Source organism: Bacillus rossius, chromosome 7 (genome assembly GCF_032445375.1).
Source record: "Bacillus rossius redtenbacheri isolate Brsri chromosome 7, Brsri_v3, whole genome shotgun sequence".
Classification (NCBI taxonomy): Eukaryota; Metazoa; Arthropoda; class Insecta; order Phasmatodea; family Bacillidae; genus Bacillus; species Bacillus rossius.
In genome coordinates, this window is record NC_086335.1 from 8,013,873 (window position 1) to 8,037,769 (window position 23,897).

Here is a 23,897-nt window from a genome sequence, read left to right on the forward strand (position 1 = left end):
AGAAAAATGTTCCCAATTCACCACCTCAAATAAAGTCTTGCATTCGACCCATTCAACGAGTATTAAGTTATTTGAAATAGTTTTTGTCTTAAAAATCATAATAAAAAGTTTTATTCAGCCATAAAATTATGTTTTTTATAAGGTACCTAGATATTAAAATTTTTAGCAAGTTCAACACAATTATAAACCTAATTGTTTAACTGGATTAAAAAATGTCGGAGGTTATCTGTTCAATATTTTTTGGATGGAGAAAATGGGAAGAATTTTTCATGTAATTTTACACCTCTCAAACTATCAAAAATAGTTAAAGAAGAAAATTTGACAGTGTTTGATATGTACACAGCAGGAGTTCGCACAATAATTATAATAAAGTTTTAAGCATAGAGAAAATGAGTCTAACATGCTTTTTTTTACGGAGAAAATAATTCCCTCCTAATTTAATTTTTTTGTTAATGAAATGGTACTGCTGGAGACAGCGCACGACTTGTAAACAAATATTTGCTGTAAACAAATACTCTTTTCTGTTTTTTTTTATTGGTTGCCGTTTTCTCAAGTAATTAACTTTACCTGAAGCAATGGGAGGTTCTACGGTTTCTGATATAATTAATTTGACTGTACATGCCGGCCAGGTTTTTGTGTGGAATGCCGAAGGTACAGATATTGGTAACAGCTGTGTATCACAGTTTATTACAAATTTAATTTTATGTTGCTGGTGTAATGATACATCCAAGCTGTATCCGAATAGTGGCCTAATGGATCCCTTAGCTAAGGGATAGTGCATCGTAATGGACGCGGCCATCTTTGAGTTGTATCCGAATTCTCACAAGGGATGTCGATGCATCCTCTCATGCGTCCACTAGTTCGAGATTTTAAGGGACGCGACTCTCACATCCACTGATACGTCCATACATCCCTTAGCTTTGTTATTGTGAACATAACCCTTTAAAAACGAGTGTGTGATACGAGATAGTCAAAATGGATTTTTAACTTGAAGATAAACACGTATAATGTAACAATGGTACTTATAAATACTTATACTATAAGTATATGTTTACATAATTCACATAAACAGTAAATTAATTCGATTTGTTGGAACAAGTGCCCGATTCAAATTTTCTTCCATTTTTCGATTCCCAACAATAATTAAAATCATCCGAAATAGTTTACAAATTTGAATGTTCATTTACGTTTTACTTGCCCACCTTTAGATGTAATGAATATAAAAGGCCAATCCACATTAGTACAATGACAAACCAGCAGGTAGTGCTAGCTGTATAACTATTCGGATATCGTACATCCTTTAGAATGTATCCTAAATTGTGGGTGCATTTGTTTAGGGATTTAGGGACGTGAACTTAATGGACGCATCCCTAGGTATTCGGATACAGCCCCACTTACACGGAATTACACGGAATTTGGCTACTGATTTGGCTTTTCAAAAATGTTATGGTATTATAGGAGTTTAAAAACAGGGGTAGGTCTTAAACAAGCACTACTGCGTTTGCAGCCGGTTATCGCTATCATATAAGAAAATGACTTCGAATATTTGGAATTGAAAATCATAAAAAAAAGTAACAGTGCTTTAAACCGCTATGGTAAAATTTCACAAACAAAGATAGTTAAAGTATCTGAAAATAACGTATATTAATCAACACATTTACTCTGCTGCTGGTGGCAGTAATGCACCACTTTCACACTGAAAAGATAACAATGGCAAAGATTTGTGATTGCACAGTAATTGATTTACATTATTTATATTTATAATAAATTTTGACGTGACGTCTAATAAATCGATGAACGCCGGCTGTACGCACGAAAAAGTGTCCCGTAACGCACATTGTCCCGTTACACTCCCATTTGTTTCCTACTTTTACTATCATTGTCCTATCCTTAACAGAATAATACAGATTGGAAGAAGTTAAATAGCAAACATGTATAAAAGTTATAGTTAAAATCTCTTTGTTAAAGTAATAAACATATTTGAATTAATGAGTGCAAATAAAAGTAAATTTATCAATTAAATTGTATATTTCATTTCACTCCTTCTTTGTATCCATACTAAATAGTGATAATTCAATAAAAATTATTCAATTTTATTCATAAAAGTATGCAATAATTTCATCAATGTTTTGTTATGACTTTTGTCACGTTAAACTATCGTCCGTAAACCGACTTTACGGACAACCAATTTTTTTTAAATATCATTTTTAGTCATGGGCTTGTAAACAGAAGATATTTATTGTTTTGTAGTTCAACGGCAGGCTTTGACTAGGTTCTAGAAAATGTATTCAGGGTAATTATTCCAGATCACGTATCCAAGTTTATCCCTTAATCCTGATGGCATGATCCTGAATATATTTATCTGGTGGTACATGATGCTTACTGTTTTAATTTAGTACGTTAAAAGATACTGGACATAAAAATAATACAATACAACTAAAGTTAGGAAGTAAAAAAAAATTAATTTTCGATATTTATTTGATCTGATAATACAATCATTATTCTATGTTACATCACAATTTTTGTTGTAGCCAGGATATTTTGATGTACTAAATTAAAAAACTATAAATCCTGTACCACTGTAGTAATGTATTCAGGCTCATGCCATTAGGATTAAGGGATAGACTTGGATACGCGATACAAAACTTTTTCCGTATTCAGAACTCTGCTAATGCTTAAATAACATTAACATATGATTTTAAAGGTGTATAAATATTTTACTTGTATAACAAATTAGTATGCAGACATGCATGAAGTCATTTTAAACAATGTGGTTATTTATAGTCTTTAAAAACCCATAAAAGAGTTTTTTTTTGTGTACTTTGGTTTTGGTGGTGGCGTTATCTCCCTAAAGGAAGTGATCGGTGGTGGTGTCAACTCCCTGAAGGAATTGATCGGTGATGGTGTTATCTCCCTGAAGGAAGTGATTGGTGGTGGTGTCACCTCCCTGAAGGAAGTGATTGGTGGTGGTGTCACCTCCCTGAAGGAAGTGATTGGTGGTGGTGTCACCTCCCTGAAGGAAGTGATTGGTGGTGGTGTCACCTCCCTGAAGGAAGTGATTGGTGGTGGTGTCACCTCCTGAAGGAAGTGATAGGTGGTACTGTCACCACCCTGATGGAAGTGATTGGTGAAGGTGTGACCTCCCTGAAGGAAGTAATCGGTGGTGGTGTCACCTCCTGAAGGAAGTGATTGTGGTAGTGTCACCTCCCTGAAGGAAGTGATTGGTGGTGGTGTCACCTCCTGAAGGAAGTGATAGGTGGTAGTGTCACCACCCTGATGGAAGTGATTGGTGAAGGTGTGACCTCCCTGAAGGAAGTAATCGGTGGTGGTGTCACCTCCTGAAGGAAGTGATTGTGGTAGTGTCACCTCCCTGAAGGAAGTGAGTGGTCGTGTGTGCAGATTGGAGCACGCTTCGCAGACAGCACCGCATCGTGGGGCAGCTGGTGGGGTCGCTGGCTCGCTTCCCGCGCCAGAGCAAGTTCGCGGGACTGCCCCTGACCCTCCTGCCGGAAGAGGCGACCCTGCTGGTGGAGAGGGGACTGGCCTGCCTGCAGAGTGTCCCGGCCCTGTCTCGGGCGCCGAGCGACGCCGTCAGGAAGGACCTGGAGAGGCACAGGAAGCTCATGCATAAAGAACAGGTCTGCACTCAGCTCTACTAACATTGCAACTGAACAACTCCTGTTTCATGTGCATTTAGTAGAACATAGTGTTTTCATAATAGTTACAGATAAAAGATTTGTGTCCGATTTACTAATTTTTTTTTTTGGCACACCATGGTATCCCTAAATAACATCAAGCAAATTATAGTTTTTTTTTCATAGGCATTGATTTTATACCCACCCCACTTTCCTAATTATTTTTTTTTGCTAAAGATATTTGTAATGTGGCACCAGATTTGTCTTGCTGGAATAGATGCTGTCCCAAATTTTTTGTACATGAGTCAGAATATCACAGTGCTGGAATTTTTATAGTGATTTATTTTTTGACAATGAAAATCATGTTGCAATTATCATAGTTTCTTTATGCCTGGGCAATGGTGCCAAGACTTCCGGATGTCCTTGTAATTATTACTGATTTAGACATCAAGTTACAGAATTATGGAGTGTTATTTATTTACTATGGGAACATATAAGTTTAATAACACGTCTGAAATATCGTGTTACAAATTTTTCATATGGTAAATCTTACTCATGTATCTCAGCAAGTGTTAAGGAGGTAAATGTTTTATAATAAATTAACGTTCATTTAAATCCTGGAACTTATATCAGATTTTTAAAAATTAAGTGGTTTGCACACCTGCGTACTTTTAAAATTATTTATTACACATACTGTTTCTTTACTGTACAGGAGTGAGTGTTATTATTTATTTGGTAGAATTTATAATTTGGTGTAAAATGTATAGCGTTTGTTTTGCATGGTTCTACTGCATGCATTGAGTAAAGGGAATACTGACAGATGTGCCGTAAGGGGGCAGCAGATTCACGTTGAGCTCAGGTCGTTGCTGAGCACATGCGTTGAGTAACGGGAATGCCGGAAGGGGGCGGGCGAGCGAGGGGGCGTGACCCGGCAGGTGGAGCTGTGCGTGGATGAGCGCAAGCGGCAGGTGACGGAGATGATCGACCGCATCATGGAGGGCCGGCGCCGCAAGCAGGCGGGGCAGAGCTCCAAGAAGAGGAGGAAGTCGGGGGCGGAGGACGCGGAGCAGTCGGGGAGCCGGGGGCAGCCCCCCACGGAGCAGGAGCGGGCGGAGCGCAGCGCCATGCTGGAGGCAGAGCTGGCCAAGGTGCAGGCCGTGAGCGAGGACAGCACCATGGTGCAGGTGTTTACAGGTGCGCTACTGTCTGGACCTAGAACGTACATCTGTGACATCAGTGACAAGGGAGTTTACCATCCTCCTTTGTCCCCAGACATTATGGCTGCCAAACCAAATTTCTTATCTAAGACAGAGCAAAAAAATTAACTTTTTTTATCAGCCTGTGTTTGATCTCCACACCTGCACACACAAAGTGACCTACTATATACTCTATACTAGGCTTTACTAGTTGGCCAGCTAGCATTAATTTATTCCTTTTTGACCTCATGGGAACCCCTCTACTGTTTGAAAATAAGACATTGCTGACTGGAGGTTTGGTATTCATCTAATATTAGAGGTGAAATTTTAGGCTTTAATCTTATGCTCAGTTTCATTTTTAAAATTTACAAAAAGATGTTATAGATACATTACATTATGGTGTACTTGCCAATATTTGGTGTTATTGCAGCTTTTTGCACTATTTAGCCTACTCTAAAACCTTGTCCTTATCCATTGGTGGATTAGTTGGGTGTGGGGGGGGGGGGACACAAGGGCACTTTCTCCCCCAGACACTTAAAAATTGACAAGGAGTTTAATACGGCCCCACTAAAGTTACATTTGTTACGACCGTTGTGCCCCCCCCCCCTCTCCAACCCCCCGAAATTTTTTTTGGATCCGCCTCTGTCCTTATCAATTACACAATTTGAATATGTTGTGTTTTGGATGATTTTGTTATATTGTGACTCGATGATGCAGAATAGTCGAGCCTTTTCCTCATCTGGACACTGCTGTAAACACTTGGGTGGAGTTAAGGGTTGTGAATGGTAACCACTCTGTATTCTGCAGAGAGCACTAGCAAATTAACTCATTGTTTGTTAAACATTTTATTTAATTACTGAACTATTTCAAGTTTCCAAGTGTCGTGTTTTCAGCCTGTCCGTGGCTTCGTGAAGACGACGCTCGTCCTGTGGAGTGGAGTTTTCCTGAGACTCCAGCGGAGAAGCTTCGCTACGCCACTTTCAAAGCTCTTTGGGAACAGGGTTATTACGTCTCTCCCGGCCAGAAGTTTGGCTCAGACTATCTCGTGTATCCAGGTGAGTTTCTGGTCTTAGCATTTTTTTTCTTTTCATTAGTGTGATTTTTTGTTTCATAAGTAGGTAAACTACAATATTCACTTGTTTTGGTCTGAGGCATAGCTAGAATTGTTGAATTGCGCTAGCCTATTTGTACTCACTTACCCTGGAGGCATGGCTGACTTCAGTAGGAGGCAGGAGTTAACTTTGGCAATACTGCTTTTTAGGCAATCAGAGGGCCAACTCTGACAGTGGTAAAGAAAACATCTTTCACATAGTGCTTCAATTTGCAAAACATGAAAAATAGTATTGATATTGCAACCACAGTTTCTATGCTGCATGCAGTGGGTTACTGTCGTGTATGCTTTGTAGTATGAATGTTATGCTAGTTATATTTAATGTTGAAAATGGTTATACCTCACATGAAATATTTTTATTTTTATCTATTTATAATAGTTGACTGCTCCAAAATATTTGCACATGGTGCGACACATCAGGGGTATTGGATGCATAGGCACATGAAAGCAGTACTCTGTTTCTTCCGACAAACTGCATCGAGCTATGTTGAATCATTAACTAGAAACGGAGTTGTGAATTCGTAGCAAGATGCATTATGTCAAGTATGCGTCTCTGAAACGAGCATCACAGCTGCCTCAGCAGTGTATTAGGTGTTTGTTGTGGCATTTAAGTGCGTTTAGGTTTTTTTCTACAGATATTCTTTGTCAATAGAATTCAGTAGATATAACGTTTAAGACAGACAGATTTCACAAATGGTGACGTAGTGAGTCTGATCCGGAGTGCACTGGGGCAGTGACGTGGGCGTCATCACTGCCTTGTTCGTCAGGAGTCCTCTGGGGTATCCACCCTGACGGAGAAGGGAGAATCTGGCCACGTGATGGGCTGATGGCTCTGGAGCCAGCAGCTTCATCGCACCCTGCATCTCCCTTCCCGGCCGGGCCCCGCCGACCAGACAGTGTCCTTCCTGCTCATACGTGATAGCCTGATAGCTGATAGGGTTAACCAGCTGGGTGAAGCAGAGTCTCTGGCAGTTTGCCTGGGATCTGTAGCGAGTTGGGATGGTTAGTGCTTGTGACGTCAGCAGTGCTTGTTCGTGCCCACCATTTTAGTGTTATGGACAAGTCCCAATAAATAAATAAATATCAGAGTAGGGACTGTTTGCGAAACACATTTAAGAATAAGCTGAGAGCGAATGAGTAGTTTTTAGGCATGAAACATCACATACAGATTCTTGAAAGCACTCAAGGAACTTGCGTTACACCTTTATCTTTATGTCTCCACCATACAATGCTGTGGTCACCGCTCAGATCTCATAGTTTTGTATTCACGACGTAAAGACTGCGTGGCAGTTCAGAGCCTTGCACTTAAAGGAGATACCGCACTAGAAGTATGTACTAGCGAGCGTCACACTTATATGTTATTCCATTTCGTTAAAACAAAGGCGACTCTGAGTTGCGCCCCATTGGAAAGGGCGCCTTTCAGGTTTTTTCAAGCTCACACACAATTACTTAAATCCTGATAGGCTGCCTTTCCAGAACGTATTATAGACTTCATTTTAAGCCTTAAAGAATTCTGAAATGTGCCCCATTGGAAAGGGCGCCTTTCAGGATTTTCTTCGTATGCAAAAGAATTTGTAAAATCCTGATAGGCTGCCTTTCCAGAACGTGTAACAGACATCATTTTAAGACTAAAATTATCCTGTAATATGCCCCATTGGAAAGGGCGCCTTTCATGTATTTCTTCATATGCAAAACAATTTGCAAAATTATGATAGGCTGCCTTTCCAGGGCTTGATTTTTGCTTTGTTGTTTGTGGGAAAATATCCTGAATTGTGCCCCATTGGAAAGGGTCCCTTTCAGAAATTTTTAGTTTTCGTTAGATCGTTGTGGGCACTGAATTTTGCCCCATCAGAAAGGCCGCCTTTCAGGTTTTTTCCTTGTACGCATACAGTTTTTAATATTCTGATGGGCTGCCTTTCCAGAGTTGGCTGTTCGCTCTGTTTTAAGCGAAAGAAAACCCTGAATTGTGCCCCATCGGAAAGGCCGCCTTTCAGGTTTTTTTCTTGTACGCCTACAGTTCGTAAAATCCTGATTGGCTGCCTTTCCAGAGTTGGCTGTTCGCTCTGTTGTAAGCGAAAGAAAACCCTGAATTGTGCCCCATCGGAAAGGCCGCCTTTCAGGTTTTTTCCTTGTACGCATACAGTTCGTAAAATCCTGATGGGCTAAATTATACAAATACAATTAAACATTAGATATTATCAGTGGGTGAAATTCAGTTTCGGAATAGTAAAGACCTCCATTCCTTACAGAATTTTAATACGCCTGCGCGTAATTGTTACTTTAAGAATCGAGTGCTTCTCTAGTATTGAAGACCAGTAACATATTACATACTCATTGTTCAGGAAACAACTACTGACGGCTCTAAAAGCAATGCAAAGGTTTTCCAGCAATGTAAGTTGATCGTGTGGGATGAATGCACGATGGCACATAAAAAGTCTTTGAAGGCGTTAGACAGAACCATGAAAGATCTGCGAAACAATAAAAACATATTTGGTGAAGCGATGATTTTGTTAGCAGGAGATTTTCGTCAAACATTACCAGTGATTCCGCAGTCAACACCAGCGGATGAACTCGGTGCATGTTTAAATTCCTCCATTTTGTGGAAATACGTTAAAATACTAAATTTAAGCAATAATGTTCGTTTGGAATCCAAAATGATTGATCTGGAGAAATATTTTCTAAACAACTCATTGACATTGGTAATGGCAAAATTCCTGTAGATATTTTGACTGGCTGCATTTCATTTCCTGTCAATTTTTGTCAGTTTACTGAAACAAAAACCGAGCTCATACAAAAGGTGTTCCCAACCGTCGCTCAAAATTACAAAGATCATTTTTGGTTGAGCGAACGTGCTATATCAGCTGCCAAAAACACGGATGTAAATGAAATAAACTTCATAATTCAAAATGAAATTGCCTGTAAATTGAGGACATACTACAAATTAGTTGATTGCACAACTAATCAAGATGATGTCAACTATCCCCCAGAATTTTTGAACTCATTGGATTTGTCAAGATTGCCACCCTATAATCTTCAATTAAAAGTAGGACCAGTAGTAATAATGTTAATAAATATTAACCCTCCGCATCTTATAACGGTACACGTCTAACAGTGAATAATTTACTTAACAATGTGATCCAAGCAACAATTCTAAAAGAAAAATGTAAGGGAGAAGTGTTGATACCCCGAATCCCAATGGTAACAACTGACATACCATTTGAAATTAAACTACTGTAATTTCCTAAGGTGGCGTGCTTTTGCTATGACTGTAATTAAATCCCAGGGTCAGGCGTTGAGTGTTTGCGGTGTTAATCTTGAAAACCCATGTTTCTCTCATGGACAGTTGTATGTCGCCTGCTCCCGTGTTGGGAAACCGTCAGCTTTATTTGTTTACGCGCCAGGCAACCAAACAAAAAATGTCGTATACCATAAAGCATTAGAATGAATATCAACACATTTATAAAGTATTATAGTGTACGAAATAAAAAATAATTTTGTAAGTAATCGTCGTTTATTGTTGAGACATAAATAACGTGTCACTCAGAAATACATTTTATTTATTTAATTTTTTTTTGCCATCTTTTGCCAGAATGTGAATCCCTATTTCTCTTGGTCACGGCAGCACGCGTGAATGGCTGGGCCGATTTTGCTACTTCCTTTTTTTTTTTTTTTTTTTTGTTGTTTGTTATTGTCAGGAGATTGTTCTTATGAAGTTGCGTGGAAAATTAGAAAATTTAACATAAGAAAACTTCGCACGATTGATCGAGCTGCCTCACGTGCTAATGTACTAGGTGCGCTGCTACCACTACCAGATATGCGAATAATCAGTCAGTCTTTCAAGGTAGGGAGGTAGGTGGTGGTTAGCTATGTCAGAGTAGGTTCGTAGATAAGTAATATTGGAAAAATTCTAAGGACAGGACGTCTGTCGGGTCAGCTGGTATACGAATAGAATTTGAATATGTATTGCTCACATTGCCACAACTTTGGATGGCTGATAGTTTGGAGGGACTGATTGCAGCATAAATTTTTTGTTTAAAACATACTAATGCATATATGACATACAAAGAACGTAAGTATAACCAGTAACCAATAGTTTAAACAGAGTTACTGTTTGGATTACATTATTCCACGCGGGCAAAGCCGTAGCCGGGCAGCTAATCTAATCTAATCTAATCTAATCTAATATATATAAAATGCTTTGTTAGTACGTAAATACACAGTTTTCTCAATCACCACCAACCCCAATCAACTTCCCATTGGGGTGGTAAATACCCCTTGGTCTCCAGGTGGTAGTAAGGGAGTTTGGTCGCGGTGGGTGGTTGTGGGTGGTGAAAATGTTAAAACATATATTTCTGTCCTTTTCTAACGCATGAGGACTTCTGAAAAGATCTCAAAATTTCTTGAATGGTCTAGAAAGTTCCAAAATGTGTAAAACGGTTATAATTGATCTGGAATGTTTTAGAAAGTTCTAGAAATATCGGGAACCATCTAGAAAATTCTAGAATGAGTGCAAACTATTATAATTGATATAGAATGTTTGAGAAAGTTCCAAAATGTCCAAAACTGTTATTATCGAGTTAGAATGTTCGAGAACGTTCTAGAAATTTCCCGAATGATCTGGAAAGTTCCAAAATGAGTGCAATTTATTATGATCGATTTAGAATGACCGAGAAAGTTCTAGAAATTTTCCGAATGATCTGGAAAGTTCCAAAATGAGTGCAATTTATTATGATCGATTTAGAATGTTCGAGAAAGTTCTAGAAAATTCTAAAATGAGTGCAATTTATTATAAGCGATTTAAAATGTTAGAGAAAGTTCTAAAAAAATTTGGATTGATCTGGAAAGTTCCAAAATGTGTACGAGTGTTATTATTGATCTAAGAGAACGAAATCGAAGTGATGTACATCTATATATTATAGAGTGATCTGATACTGGAAATGTCGGTGTCTGATGGTATATAAACCGAAATTCAGTGACTTTTTGTCAGTTCAATCGTGATTGCAGTCGAGTAAAGATCAATTGGAATCACGAGTAAACAGCTACACAAAAAAAAATTCAAGTGATTTTCAAAAGTGAAAAAGAACAAATTATTTGAATGTTCTAGACTGTTCTAATATCAATCGTGTTAGCAGTCGAGTGAAGATCAATTGGAATCAAGAGTAAACAGTTACATAAAAAATTCAAGTGATTTTCACATGTGAAAAAGAACAAACTATTTGAATGTTCAGGACTGTTCTAATACTAGAAATTTCGGTCTCTAATGGTATATAAACCAAAATGCAGTGACTTTTTGTCAGAGTTACCATTGTAACAATCAAGAGATTTATTTTGTGTAACTTTATTACATCGTTGTTTTATTTTATATATATATATATATATATATATATATATATATATATATATATATATATATATATATATATATATATATAAACAAAATGCCAAAGCGGAAAAAATTATTTACCAAATCTAAAGTGGATTCACAAAGAAGAAAAGTAACATGTCAAAATGAAACAGAAGAACAAAGGGAAAAACAGCTTTAAAATATTCGTCAAGGAGTGAAAAGACTTAGAGAAAATCAAACCGAAGAAGAAAGAGCACGCACTAACAAAGAAACCTGATCCTGAGTCAAATCGATTCGAAATCGTCAGTCTGCTGACCAACGTGAATTGAAAAAGAGAAAAAGTAAAGCAACAATGGTCACTCTACGCCAACAACGAGCTGCTACACATGAGAGTTTAGAACTTCAGGCATTCCATTATGATTGCCAAAAAAAATATAGTGACCATCCAAATATTGTCATAGGAAAAATGGATACAATATGCGAGTATTGCCATGCACGGAAATTCAAGGGAGAAACTGCTGGCATGTGCTGCTAGTGGTAAAGTCAATTTACCAGCATTAAATGTGCCACCACCAGAATTACTCGCATATATGAATGGAGAATCACCAGATTCCAATCATTTTCTACAAAATATACGTCGGTACAACTGTTGTTTTCAAATGACTTCATTTGGAGCTACTTCAATATGCCAGGAAGAAAATTTCAGTCCAGTTTTCAAGGTTCAAGGTTAAATTTATCACCGAGTAGGGTCCATGCCGATGTCTAATGAGACTCCAAAGTTTCTTCAAGTATACTTTATTGGTGACAAAGACCTTGAAAAAGATCAACATTGCTCTCACATTCAGGGACTACAACGAGACATTATTCAAAAATTACAACGTCTACTTCATAATCATAATCAACTAATCAGTGTGTTTAAAACTTCTTTAGACCAAATGGTTGTAGACAATCATAAGACTGTCATTCGCGCAGATAAACGACCAGCCGGTCAACACGAATGAAGGTTCAATGCACCTCAAACGAACAAAGTTGCTGTAGTAATTGTTGATCACGAATATAGTCGTCGTGATATTATCATCCAACGCCGAAGTAATCAATTGCAACGTATTGCTGAAACACATCGTAGTTATGATGCACTATAGTATCCGCTAATTTTTTGGCAAGGTGAGGATGGTTATCACTTTAATATTCAACAAATCGATCCAGCTACAGATAACGAAACTAACAAAAAGGTATCAGCTATGCAATTTTATGCTTATCAAATTATGACGAGAAATGGTGAATATAACCATATTTTACTTTTTCGGCAATTATTTCAGCAGTTTATTGTAGATATGTATGTATGCTAAAATTGAGATGGAAAGATTAGAATTTATTCGCCATAATCAACGAAAGTTGCGTTCGGATAAATAGGCTACATTCATTTGAAAGATGCTATGATGAATGATGGAAACGTCGATATCATGGGATAATTGGTCATCTTGCCATCTACGTTTACTGGAAGTCCACGTCATATGCATGAATATGCTCAAGATGCGATAACTTATGTCAGAAAACACGGCCGACCAAATTTATTTATAACATTTACATGTAATTCTTCATGGGTGGAAATAAAAGACGAATTACAATATGGACAGGCGGCCAGTGATCGACATTATATTGTTGCCCGAGTTTTTCGTCAAAAACAAATTAAATTTATTGACGCCATCGTAAAAAATCAAATATTTGGTACTGTTACCTGCTGGATGTTTTCAATTGAATGGCAGAAACGAGGATTGCCACATTCTCACAACTTAATTTGGTTCAAAATAGAATTCAACCGAATCAAATAGATTATATCATCAAGGCTGAGTTTCCTTCCAAACCCGGAAGAAGATCCTGATCTTTATAATATAATAGTGAAAAACATGGTTCATGGCCCATGTGGTGAACTAAATAGAAGTTCTCCGTGGATGAAAGATGAAAAATGTACGAAACGTTATCCGAAGCCACTTTTGAATGAAACAGTCACTAGCGAAGACGGATATCCGAAATACAGACGTCGACCACCAGAACAAGGCGGATTTACAGCTAAAATTAAAGTACGAGACAATGAAGAAATTCAAATTAACAATCAATGGGTAATTCCATACAATCCACTTTTATCCAAAATGTTTAGTGCCCATATCAATGTTGATTACTGTAGTTCTCTCAAATCGATTAAATATGTGTGCAAATATATTAATAAAGGCAGTGATATGGCTGTTTTTACGGTAACCAAAGAAAACCAACATGATGAGATAGTACGGTATCAAATGGGTCGTTACATCAATACCAACGAAACGATTTGGCGAATTTTAAGTTTTCCAATTCACAATCGAGATCCGCCGGTTCTCCATTTATCCGTCCACTTAGAAAATGGTCAACGTGTGTTTTTCACTACAGAAATGGCACAAAAAGTTGCGACAGAACCACCAACACAAACAACTTTAACAGCGCTTTTCGAATTATGCCAGAAAGATCCATTTGCTAAGACTGACTTTATTCAGAAGTACCAAGTTATTATACATGGAATACAACAAGTAAACAATTTAATCCTCGAAAACGTGGAATGCCAGTAGGACATGATGGAGTATTCAAGAGTAACACAATAGGACGAGTCTACACAGTGCATCCAAAAAACGCAGAATGTTTCTATCTACGTTTATTACTACACACTATTCGTGGCCCAACATGATTTGAAGACCTAAAAACTATCAATGGTTACATTTGTGAAACATATCGAGAGGCATGTCAAAGATTAGGTCTACTAGAAAACAATCATTGGGAGTTAGCTATGAACGAAGCAGTCCAACCGGCAACAGCGAAACAAATTCGTGATCTATTTGCAATTGTATTAACTACATGTAATCCTTCTAATCCAAATCGACTATGGCTTAAATATCGAGAATATATGAGCGATGACATCTTGGCTGAACTACGACTACAATCCCCGGACTTAGAAATTGATTTCAATGAAGAAATTTTTAACAAAGCTTTCATATTGATAGAAGATAAATGTTTAACAATATCTAACGAAACGTTAGTACAACTAGGTGTTAAATCTCCTAAACGAAGTCATTTGGATGCTATGAACAGTGAATTTTTAAAAGAAACAAATTATAATATCAACGATTTGGGGCTTTACATCCAACACAACAAACCCTTATTAATTTAGAGTCAAAAACAGGCATATGATATAATATGGATTATTATAGAAAACAGCAAGGTGGCATAATATTTTTAGAGGCACCTGGATGCACCGGGAAAACATTTTTGATCAATTTAATCCTAGCTGAAATCCGTGCAAATAAAGAAATTGTTCTCGCCCTAGCATCATCGGGGATAGCGGCTACACTCATGGATGGTGGACGAACAGCGCATTCTGGTTTGAAATTACCATTAAATGTAGCTGACAATGAATTTCCGGTATGTGACATCACAAAATTATCAGCACGTGGACAAATATTGAAACAGTGCAAAGCCATTATATGGGACGAAAGCACAATGGCCCATAGAAAATCACTAGAAGCACTCAATAGAACACTTCAAGATTTACACGACAACACAAATATAATGGGAGGTGTTTTGTTAATACTATCAGGTGATTTTCGTCAAACGCTTCCTGTCATTCCCAAATCGACGCAGGCAGATGAAATTAATGCTTGCTTAAAGAAGTAGTCCATATGGGAACACGTAAAAATAATCAAATTAACAACGAACATGAGGGCGCACATTTCAGGAGATGAAAAGGCACAAGAATTTTCTGAAAAACGTTTACAAATAAGAGAAGGCACCTATCCAATAGACGAAAATACTGGCCAAATAACATTAACTAATGAGTTATGTAATGTTGTTGAAACACCTGAACAACTTATTAATGAAGTATATCCAAATATTGTTGAAAATTATACAAATTCAGAATGGTTACGCGACCGAATTATTCTAGCCACGAAGAATGACATTGTCAACGACATCAACATCATCATCCAGGAAATTATTCCGCCGGAAGAGAAAATTTACATGTCAATTGATACAATGATTGATGAGCTAGAAAGCTTAAATTTCCTACTGAATTTTTTAATTCATTAAATTCATTAAATGTTCCAGGAATGCAATTACACTGTCGTAAATTAAAAATTGGTTCACCAGTTTTTTTATTACGAAATCTGAACTCGCCGAAACTGTGTAATGGTACGAGACTCTGCATCAAACAACTACAAAATAACGTCATCGGAGCCAGTATAATGACTGGTAAAGAAAAAGGAAAGATAGTATTTATACAACGGATACCTTTAATATCAAATGGATTGCCCTTTACTTTTAAACGCTTTCAGTTCCCGGTGAAGTTGGCTTACAGCATGGCTATTAACAAAGCACAGGGCCAAACATTCCAGTACTGTGGAGTTGACTTAAGGGAACCATGCTTTGCACACTGCCAATTATACATCGCATGCTCACAAGTAGGATCACCTCGAAATTTGTTTATTTACAGTCCGAACAACAAAACTATAAATGTAGTATATAAGCAAGTGTTGTAACAATAAATTCAAATCAAAAAATAATATTAAAATAAAAATGTAAATGTATAATATATGTATGTCAATACATAATGTAACACGTAATATGTATATGAATAATATAATATGTAAATAAACATGAATTTTTCATTTACTAAACTTTTTATTAAAATTATTTTAATTCGTTAATTAGTTTACTTTATTAGATATACTCTATATACACCGCATGTTTAATGGCAGAATAAGTCTTTCAATATCGAAAATAGAAATCTATAATATCTATGTTAAAAAACGTATCTTTATATATTATTCACACCATTAAACATGCGATGTATCTTAACCCGAGCAACGCCGTGTTTCGCTGCTAGTGCTTAGATAAAATATTACAAGGAAACTAAAATTGTTTGTTTTGCCGTACACCATAAGTTGAATAATAATTTGTATAGACATACATTGATTGCATTTTGTGTGTAAAAGGGTTTTTTCTGCGCCGATCATTCAACAATAGGGGACAATTAAAAATTGTCTTGGAATAAAATAAAGAGTATAAACTGTCTGAGTAGCCCATCAGGATTTTACGAACTGATTGCGTACAAGAAAAAAACCTGAAAGGCGGCCTTTCCGATGGGGCACAATTCAGGGTTTTCTTTCGCTTACAACAGAGAGAACAGCCAACTCTGGAAAGGCAGCCCATCAGAATATTAAAAACTGTATGCGTACAAGGAAAAAACCTGAAAGGCGGCCTTTCCGATGGGGCACAATTCAGGGTTTTCTTTCGCTTAAAACAGAGCGAACAGCCAACTCTGGAAAGGCAGCCCATCAGAATATTAAAAACTGTATGCGTACAAGGAAAAAACCTGAAAGGCGGCCTTTCCGATGGGGCAAAATTCAGTGCACACAACGATCTAACGAAAACTAAAAATTTCTGAAAGGCACCCTTTCCAATGGGGCACAATTCAGGATATTTTCCCACAAACAACAAAGCAAAAATCAAGCCCTGGAAAGGCAGCCTATCAGAATTTTGTAAATTCTTTTGCATATGAAGAAATACATGAAAGGCGCCCTTTCCAATGGGGCATATTTCAGGATAATTTTTGTCTTAAAAGGAAGTCTGGAAAGGCAGCCTATCAGGATTTTACTTATTCTTTTGCTTATGTAGAAAAACCTGAAAGGCACCCTTTCCAATGGGGCACATTTCAGGATTCTTTTCGGTTTAAAATGAAGTCTATAATACGTTCTGGAAAGGCAGCCTATCAGGATTTAAATAATTGTATGTGTGCTTGAAAAAACCTGAAAGGCGCCCTTTCCAATGGGGCGCAATTCAGTCGCCCCAACACAAATACACCCCTAGATATATGTGGGCCTCTTGAATTGGCTTTGAAAATTAGTTGTCCATCATATATCGTCCCCCATATGCCAGAACCACGAATGTGCATTTTACAAGTTTTGAGATATTTAGATTTGAAACTTTAAATCCACTTTAAAATTAGGAAATATTAATCTGATGTAATGTGTTTATTCACGTGATACAGTGACAAACTAAACAAATAGAATAAGTATTTTTTTGGATGTTAATAATGTCCTCTACCCTGACATTTAAAATTTTTAAAAATTAAGTATAACACATTCGTGCTTTTGGCATATAAAATCCAATTAAAAGACACAATTTTAATTTTAAATGTAAATATATTCATCAACTTTATTTGTTGGTTATCATTATCAGCTCTTTAAAAGGGTTTATTCAGCACACAGTATGAAAACACTTGGAATAAAATAAATTTACAATGGAAAAAATGGGTACCAGGTATAAATTCTGTAGATATTCTTCAAAGCACTCTAAAAAAATCATTTCAGTACAACTTAACAATAAAATCCGAAAACAAAAAACCATAGAGTTCTAGAATATTATGAAATATAAATTTCAATACTACTTAACAATACAAACTGAAAATGAAAAAAAACACAAAATTTAGTGCCGGTAGTAAATCACATCAACTCTTCATCTGGCTCATCATTGTCTGGTTCTGGAAGTGCATCACGTACACCCATAGGCGTGCGCAGGACTTCAGTATTGGTGGTGCCTGATTACACAACAGCCCTGTCATTCACGTACCCCGAGCGGGCCGGAAAAATTTGGATTTGAAAGCGCAAAATGGTGCTATTTAAGGTGTTTCCGAACAAAAACATTAAATATACAGATGTAAAAATTTTAACATTTTTTATGGCGATCTATGGCTTTGAACGTTATAATCACCAGGATAACTACTAAACTATTTACAGTTTTAAGCTTTGTTGAGACATAAAGTAAATTGCTTAAATTGTTTGCACGGAATTCATGCTGGTGGCTTTGTAAAACCGAACTTACATGTTTTCTGAACACGCCAAATAAATGCTAGAAAAAACATTTTCCATTTTTAAGTTTTAAAATCTACAAATCAAGGGAGTTTTTGTAACATATCTTAAATATGTAAAATATTAAAATAATAAAAATACAAAAATAAGAGTGGGCAAAAGTTTTAACTTTTGGAATACAACAAAAATTTTTGTCGGCGAATGCATATAAGTCATCGAGTAAGCCTATCCTTTTAACTAACTAAACTCTCTCTCTTTTTTTAACTAAACCCTGGCGGACGGCGGCTATTATTCCGTGCGCCTGCCGAGTGGAGTGAACAGTGGACACCGAGCGCGCATTCTATGTAATTCGAGGAGAACTAGGAGAAGTATTTACATTTCAGAAGTTTCGTAGCCGCGGCCCGCGTGTACAACACAAGAAATTGCATCTGGCTTGTTTCCGTGTATAGTTGGTTAGATTGATAATTGATATACTGATAGTGTTATGAGCACATATCTGTAACTCGACACGATTGGATTTTTTTTTGTGGAAATAATACGGATTTTTGTAAGTAAGTATTATTTATGCTTGTAAAAAAGAAAATAACGTTAACCCTAATGGTGGTGCCAAGGCACCTGTGGCACCTACCGTGCGCACGCCTATGCGTACACCTTCACTAGTTTTCAATACTCGGTAATATGCATGATGTTCTCTTAGAATTATCAACTTGTCACACATTGTACATAGATATTTGTACTTGGGCGCAGAGATTGAGAATGTCTCGTTGTGTGCCTTTGTGACTCCTTGTGTTTTTGAGGGCCGTCCTGCTGTCCTCTTTATTTGTATTGCCTGAAAAGGTTTGTTGAAATCAGTTTTAAAGAACAGCGATTGAGGTTTCTCTTTCTCGTAATGTAGCCAACATATGGATCTGGTGGGAATTTTCGGAACTCTTTTTGAGTCTGTTTTAAAGTCAAGAAAATCGTCGTGCAACATTGTTCTCACTACAAGTGGGCGAGGATTATTCCTGTTTGTTCAAATTATCTGCGCCCACCTTTCAGGAACATAAACAGGAAAATTCTTGGATTTCTTTTCTATCTTCGAATGTATTGAATCACACTCCATTTCAGTATGTCCTGTTTCGAAGAATTTATGATCAATGGTTTTGAGCCCTGGATGAGTCTGACAAAGTGTCATGCACATTGATATAAAAATTACATTCTTTTGCTGTCCACCACAACTATCCGACATCATTCGAATTTCTTCGATGTTCTGTTGACTCATTATATAAGCATAAACGCAACTTTCTATTTCAATAGCTCCTCGCTTGCCTAAGTTCATTCCAAAAATAACATGTTCCATCTTGATTTCCCAAGTTGTAAAATGTAAGGTTATACACTGCTAACTTTCGTAAGTAAAATATTTGCCCACACAGTCCTTTGGGAGTATTTAAAAGAGCCTGCAAATCAAAGTTAAAGGCCAAAATATGTTGATAATCTTTTGCAGCTAATTTGTCTGTGTTACGTTCTTGGCGGGCCATTTCTGCTTTTCTTTTATGTCTATCATACTCTTCTGTTTCCTTTTGCTTATCTCCTTCTGTAAGTGAATCATAAGCCAGGTAGTATTTGCAGCATTGGTCTTTCTTTGGGAAAAAAACCCAAATTATACTCATTAAAAATTGCTCTATACTTAGCAAGGGACACAGAAGGTAACTTATTATCTCTGCATTCTGCCTGTAATTCAGGGTGCATTATGAAAATATTCAAACTGGAATCTAAATACTTTTTTGTGCTCTTCTGTCTGCAGTAATGGGATTCAACACAAGGATAACACAAAATATGCTTTCGGATACGGTTCTCGTCTTCTTCCGAAAACTTATTATGAGGGGTATGTTTATATGTTGCATGTCCTTCGAAATGCCCAAATCGCGAATGTGCCACATTCGTGATTTTAGCTAAGGAATAATTTTATATTTCAAGACAATTTCACGAATGTACCACATTCACTATTTTGGCATAACAAAAAATGCAAATATTCCACTTTCGTGTAAAAAGAACTTGCGATTATTGCTACAGGAATAGAGATACAACATTCGTGTTTATGGCAAAACATAGATATTTAAAAATACTTTCTACCTATGTACATATCAAAAAAAGTGGTTTTTGCACATTCGTGGTTCTGGCATAAGGGGGACGATATGTAACCCTTACATGCTCTAAAATATACAATAAGCCATCTGCTTGCCACCAGTACTTCAAACCATTTTTCATCCAGATAAAATATTTGTCGGTCCTCTCTTGTAAGTTTTATCACTGTCGTCAGGTATTTTGAATTTTTGATAATGCCACGCAATGTAAGCTGTTTGCACAAAAAACGTGTGTTTGTTTTGCGATCGCTTCCATGTGAAACGTTGTGATGACCAGCTTGTATTCCATCCAATGTTTTCTTGCAGAACTGGGATAAGTTTATCCACAGATTGAGAATTATCTTTGTTAGTTAAAAAATCTTAAATTTTGTCTTTTACCTCTTAATGTTCAAAGCTGTACACATTAGTTTACTTGTTCTTATTCATCAGAAAATTCAAAAATGACATATTGAATTAACTTTCACTTAGAATTTATAATCATTATGCAAAGTTATTACATAGCATATCCCCAAACCTATTTTTGTATCTTCACCAAGTAATTCCTGACAATTTTCACAAAAAATGTAACATAAATGGTTTTCCCCCAAGATGCAGATCATTTGTGGCTCAAAACCTGAAATTATTGTAGTTTTGCTTGAATTGTGTTCTCATGTAATATATCTGCTATTGTCTCGACCATAAGAGAAAGCAAGGGCATACAGTGCACTGTATCATGGTGCGAAATGTTTTCGAGATGGAATATTCCCCCCCCACCTCACACAACTCTACCCCCTCTCTCTTATTGATGATTGTCCAACCCCACTCGATGAAGAAATGCACGTGTGTTTGTAGGACAATGAGGTTGTAAAATAGGTTTTACCTGCCTTAAATTGGCAAGGTCATAACCTATTGAATAATTTGACTGACGCTATATATATTGGGCATTTGATTCAACAAAGCATGCTTACTGGTAGTTTTGTTGCCAGCTCAGGGGGTCATGGGTTCCTGCCCCAACTCAGGTAGTGATGTTTTTGATGGGTTTAGATTAGGATGGGCCAATCAAATCCTCAAATACCTTAACATCCTTAGTATTTGAAGGATTCAATATTCAAAGAAAATATTGAAGGAAATAAAGTAAATTATAAATTTCAGCACTGATAACATCTGAAGTTTACTATGTCAGGTTTCTTTTCTACATACCTATCCTGTTACCATTCCCCAAGATCCAAGATATTCTTCAATTTTAACTTATAGTTATATAAATAAATTTACAATATGTATTGACAAATTTGTTCATGAAACAACATTTAGGGTCAAATATTTCAAAACCATAGTTAAAATTTTTCATTTCTTGTAAATAATTTTTTTTGGACCCTTGAGACCTAGATTCAGATTCGAGAAAATGGGATCCGAATGATCACTAGTTCAATTGCAAGGTGTTTGAGCAGTTTGTTAGCCAGCCCCAATAAACTTTTCAGCCTTGAGTTGGGGAATGTAAATAAGTGCTACAATAGCTTGTCTGCACAACATATATTACTTCACACGCTATTATAAATTATTTTCTAGTTGTAGAACCAAGAGAACAGCAAGTAAATTGTCAAATAGTTAAAAAAAAAAAAAAAAACTTAATATTTGTAACAATTTTCCTGTTGACTGAAAATATTTCCAAGAATTAAAGAAGTTTCTGTCATAAGTGTACTTTTTTTTGTGTGTTTAATGGTTAGCAAATACATCATGTGTAGTGTTGAAATATTTTGTAATGATTATTCACCATAAATGTGATTTGCTAATGAAGAAGACTTTTATATCTGAGGTTTATATATATTTTATAATAATACATAACCTTAAAAGCAGTTGAAAACAGCACTGTTAAAAAAAGCACAGATATTGAGGGCTGAATGTTTCTTGATGTATACTGACTCAGACACTTTTTCCAAAAATAAAAATGTTATAATTAATTGAGTAAAATACTTGTGCACACATACACACTGCACATGCCTGCACATTCAAACTTGCACTGAACTTTGGCCTCTCTCCTTTCAGTGTTGAGTGCATCGACGCAATTACAAGATTGTGTAAGAATTAAACTCTTCTAAATAGGAAAGAAATTCATTTAAGTGAAAGCTTTGGTTAACTCGCCTTTGTCTGGGAATCCTCTCAGTTGATAATTCGCTCCGGGCTGCTTACTCACAGCTCTCTCAGTGGCCTTGCTTATTGGTAAAAGCAAACCATTATTTTTTATCTCTTCACCGCAGAATTCTGTTAGGTTTCTAATAGCCATAGCTGGGAACCTTACCTGGCGAAACAGGAGAGTGTGTCTCCACCCCGTTGACTGTTGGTGCGGAAGGTTGACAAGCGACAGTTGATCGCCGATGGTGTTCCAGGCGATCCAATGAAGTATCACGCGCACTTCATGGTGCTGTGCCAGGACCGAAGCTCCCCCCTCCTGCCGACCGAGATCTCCGTGTTCGGTCGACTGGGGACCGATGTGCGCAAGACTGCCGTCATGGCGTACTTCGCGGAGGACGGGGAGACCGTCAGGTTCCAGTCGGTGCAGTGGGCTCGGCTTGCTTAGCGGAGCTCCACTCGGCAGCTGCTTGCAGCTCCGTATCCTCCATGCAAGAAGCTAGGGAACCACCCGGCAGCACTGAAGAGTGAAGCAAGATGGAACGAGTGACTACACTACTGCAGAACTATACACCATAAAGATTGGCATGCGAGTTTTCAAGGTTCTAAGCAATAGAGTTATTTGTGTTGGAATTTCTCTGAAATGCTGATTTGAATCTGTGTGAAGTCATTATATGTGATTGTGATTTTATTCATCCCAAAATTTGTAATGTCCCAATGACTTTTTTTTTAAAAAATCCAACCCATTGTGATGTGGCCACATCATTAATAAATCTGATTAATCTTGTAATCATATTTTTTATTAATGATGTGGCCGCCTACTGGGTTATAAAACAAATTTAAAAAATGATGCATTTATAGCTTTCATTTTTCAGAAAAATAAGTTGCCTACCATACTTTCATCTCAATGTTTGAGTACATAACTGAAAATTATCTTTGAGATTTAAGCCTGATTGTACAATTTTGATATGAATAACAATAATTATCAGTCTAGCAATAATATATTTTAAAAGTTTCAAACATTCACAATAGTTTTGTTTCATTAAAGCATTTATTTACCTGTACACACTCCATGTACCTGCCGCTGTGGAGTCCACACGCCTGAATCAAGTCCCGATGCTGACACTCCTACCCTCCAGCCACATGGTGCCCGAACTGGCTGGAGTCACTCCAGAGACCAATCCAGGCAGCAGATGTAGCACTTCACACCAGTAAATGTATCTGTGTGCTCAGTGATGGGTATGTCACTCACATCACGGGAATGAGGAAATAGCTTTTAGCGCAGGCTAAAAGAAAGTATTTATTTAAAATTATTAACGTTGTCTGCAAAATAATACAAGCAATACAATATGCATATGTATGTGTGTGTGTAGAGAGAGAGAGAAAGAGAGAGAAATGCCTGGAATGAGATATTTTCATAGTTAAACTACCTATAATCTTTATTATAATTGTTTTTCCTATATGTGCATCCTGATAAACTTTTTAATTTTTT

General features: G+C 36.9%; 1 protein-coding gene across 1 annotated transcript; it reads left to right on the forward strand.

Annotated features, from left to right (window-relative positions):
• The first annotated feature begins 432 nt into the window (after positions 1-432).
• On the forward strand, positions 433-23,434 carry LOC134533671 (tRNA-splicing endonuclease subunit Sen34). Its single transcript, XM_063371217.1, has 5 exons — positions 433-651; positions 3,400-3,638; positions 4,571-4,829; positions 5,725-5,886; positions 22,663-23,434. The coding sequence occupies exons 1-5, from the start codon at positions 576-578 to the stop codon at positions 22,851-22,853; spliced, it is 927 nt and encodes a 308-aa protein (XP_063227287.1). The 5' UTR covers positions 433-575; the 3' UTR covers positions 22,854-23,434.
• The last annotated feature ends 463 nt before the right edge of the window (positions 23,435-23,897 follow it).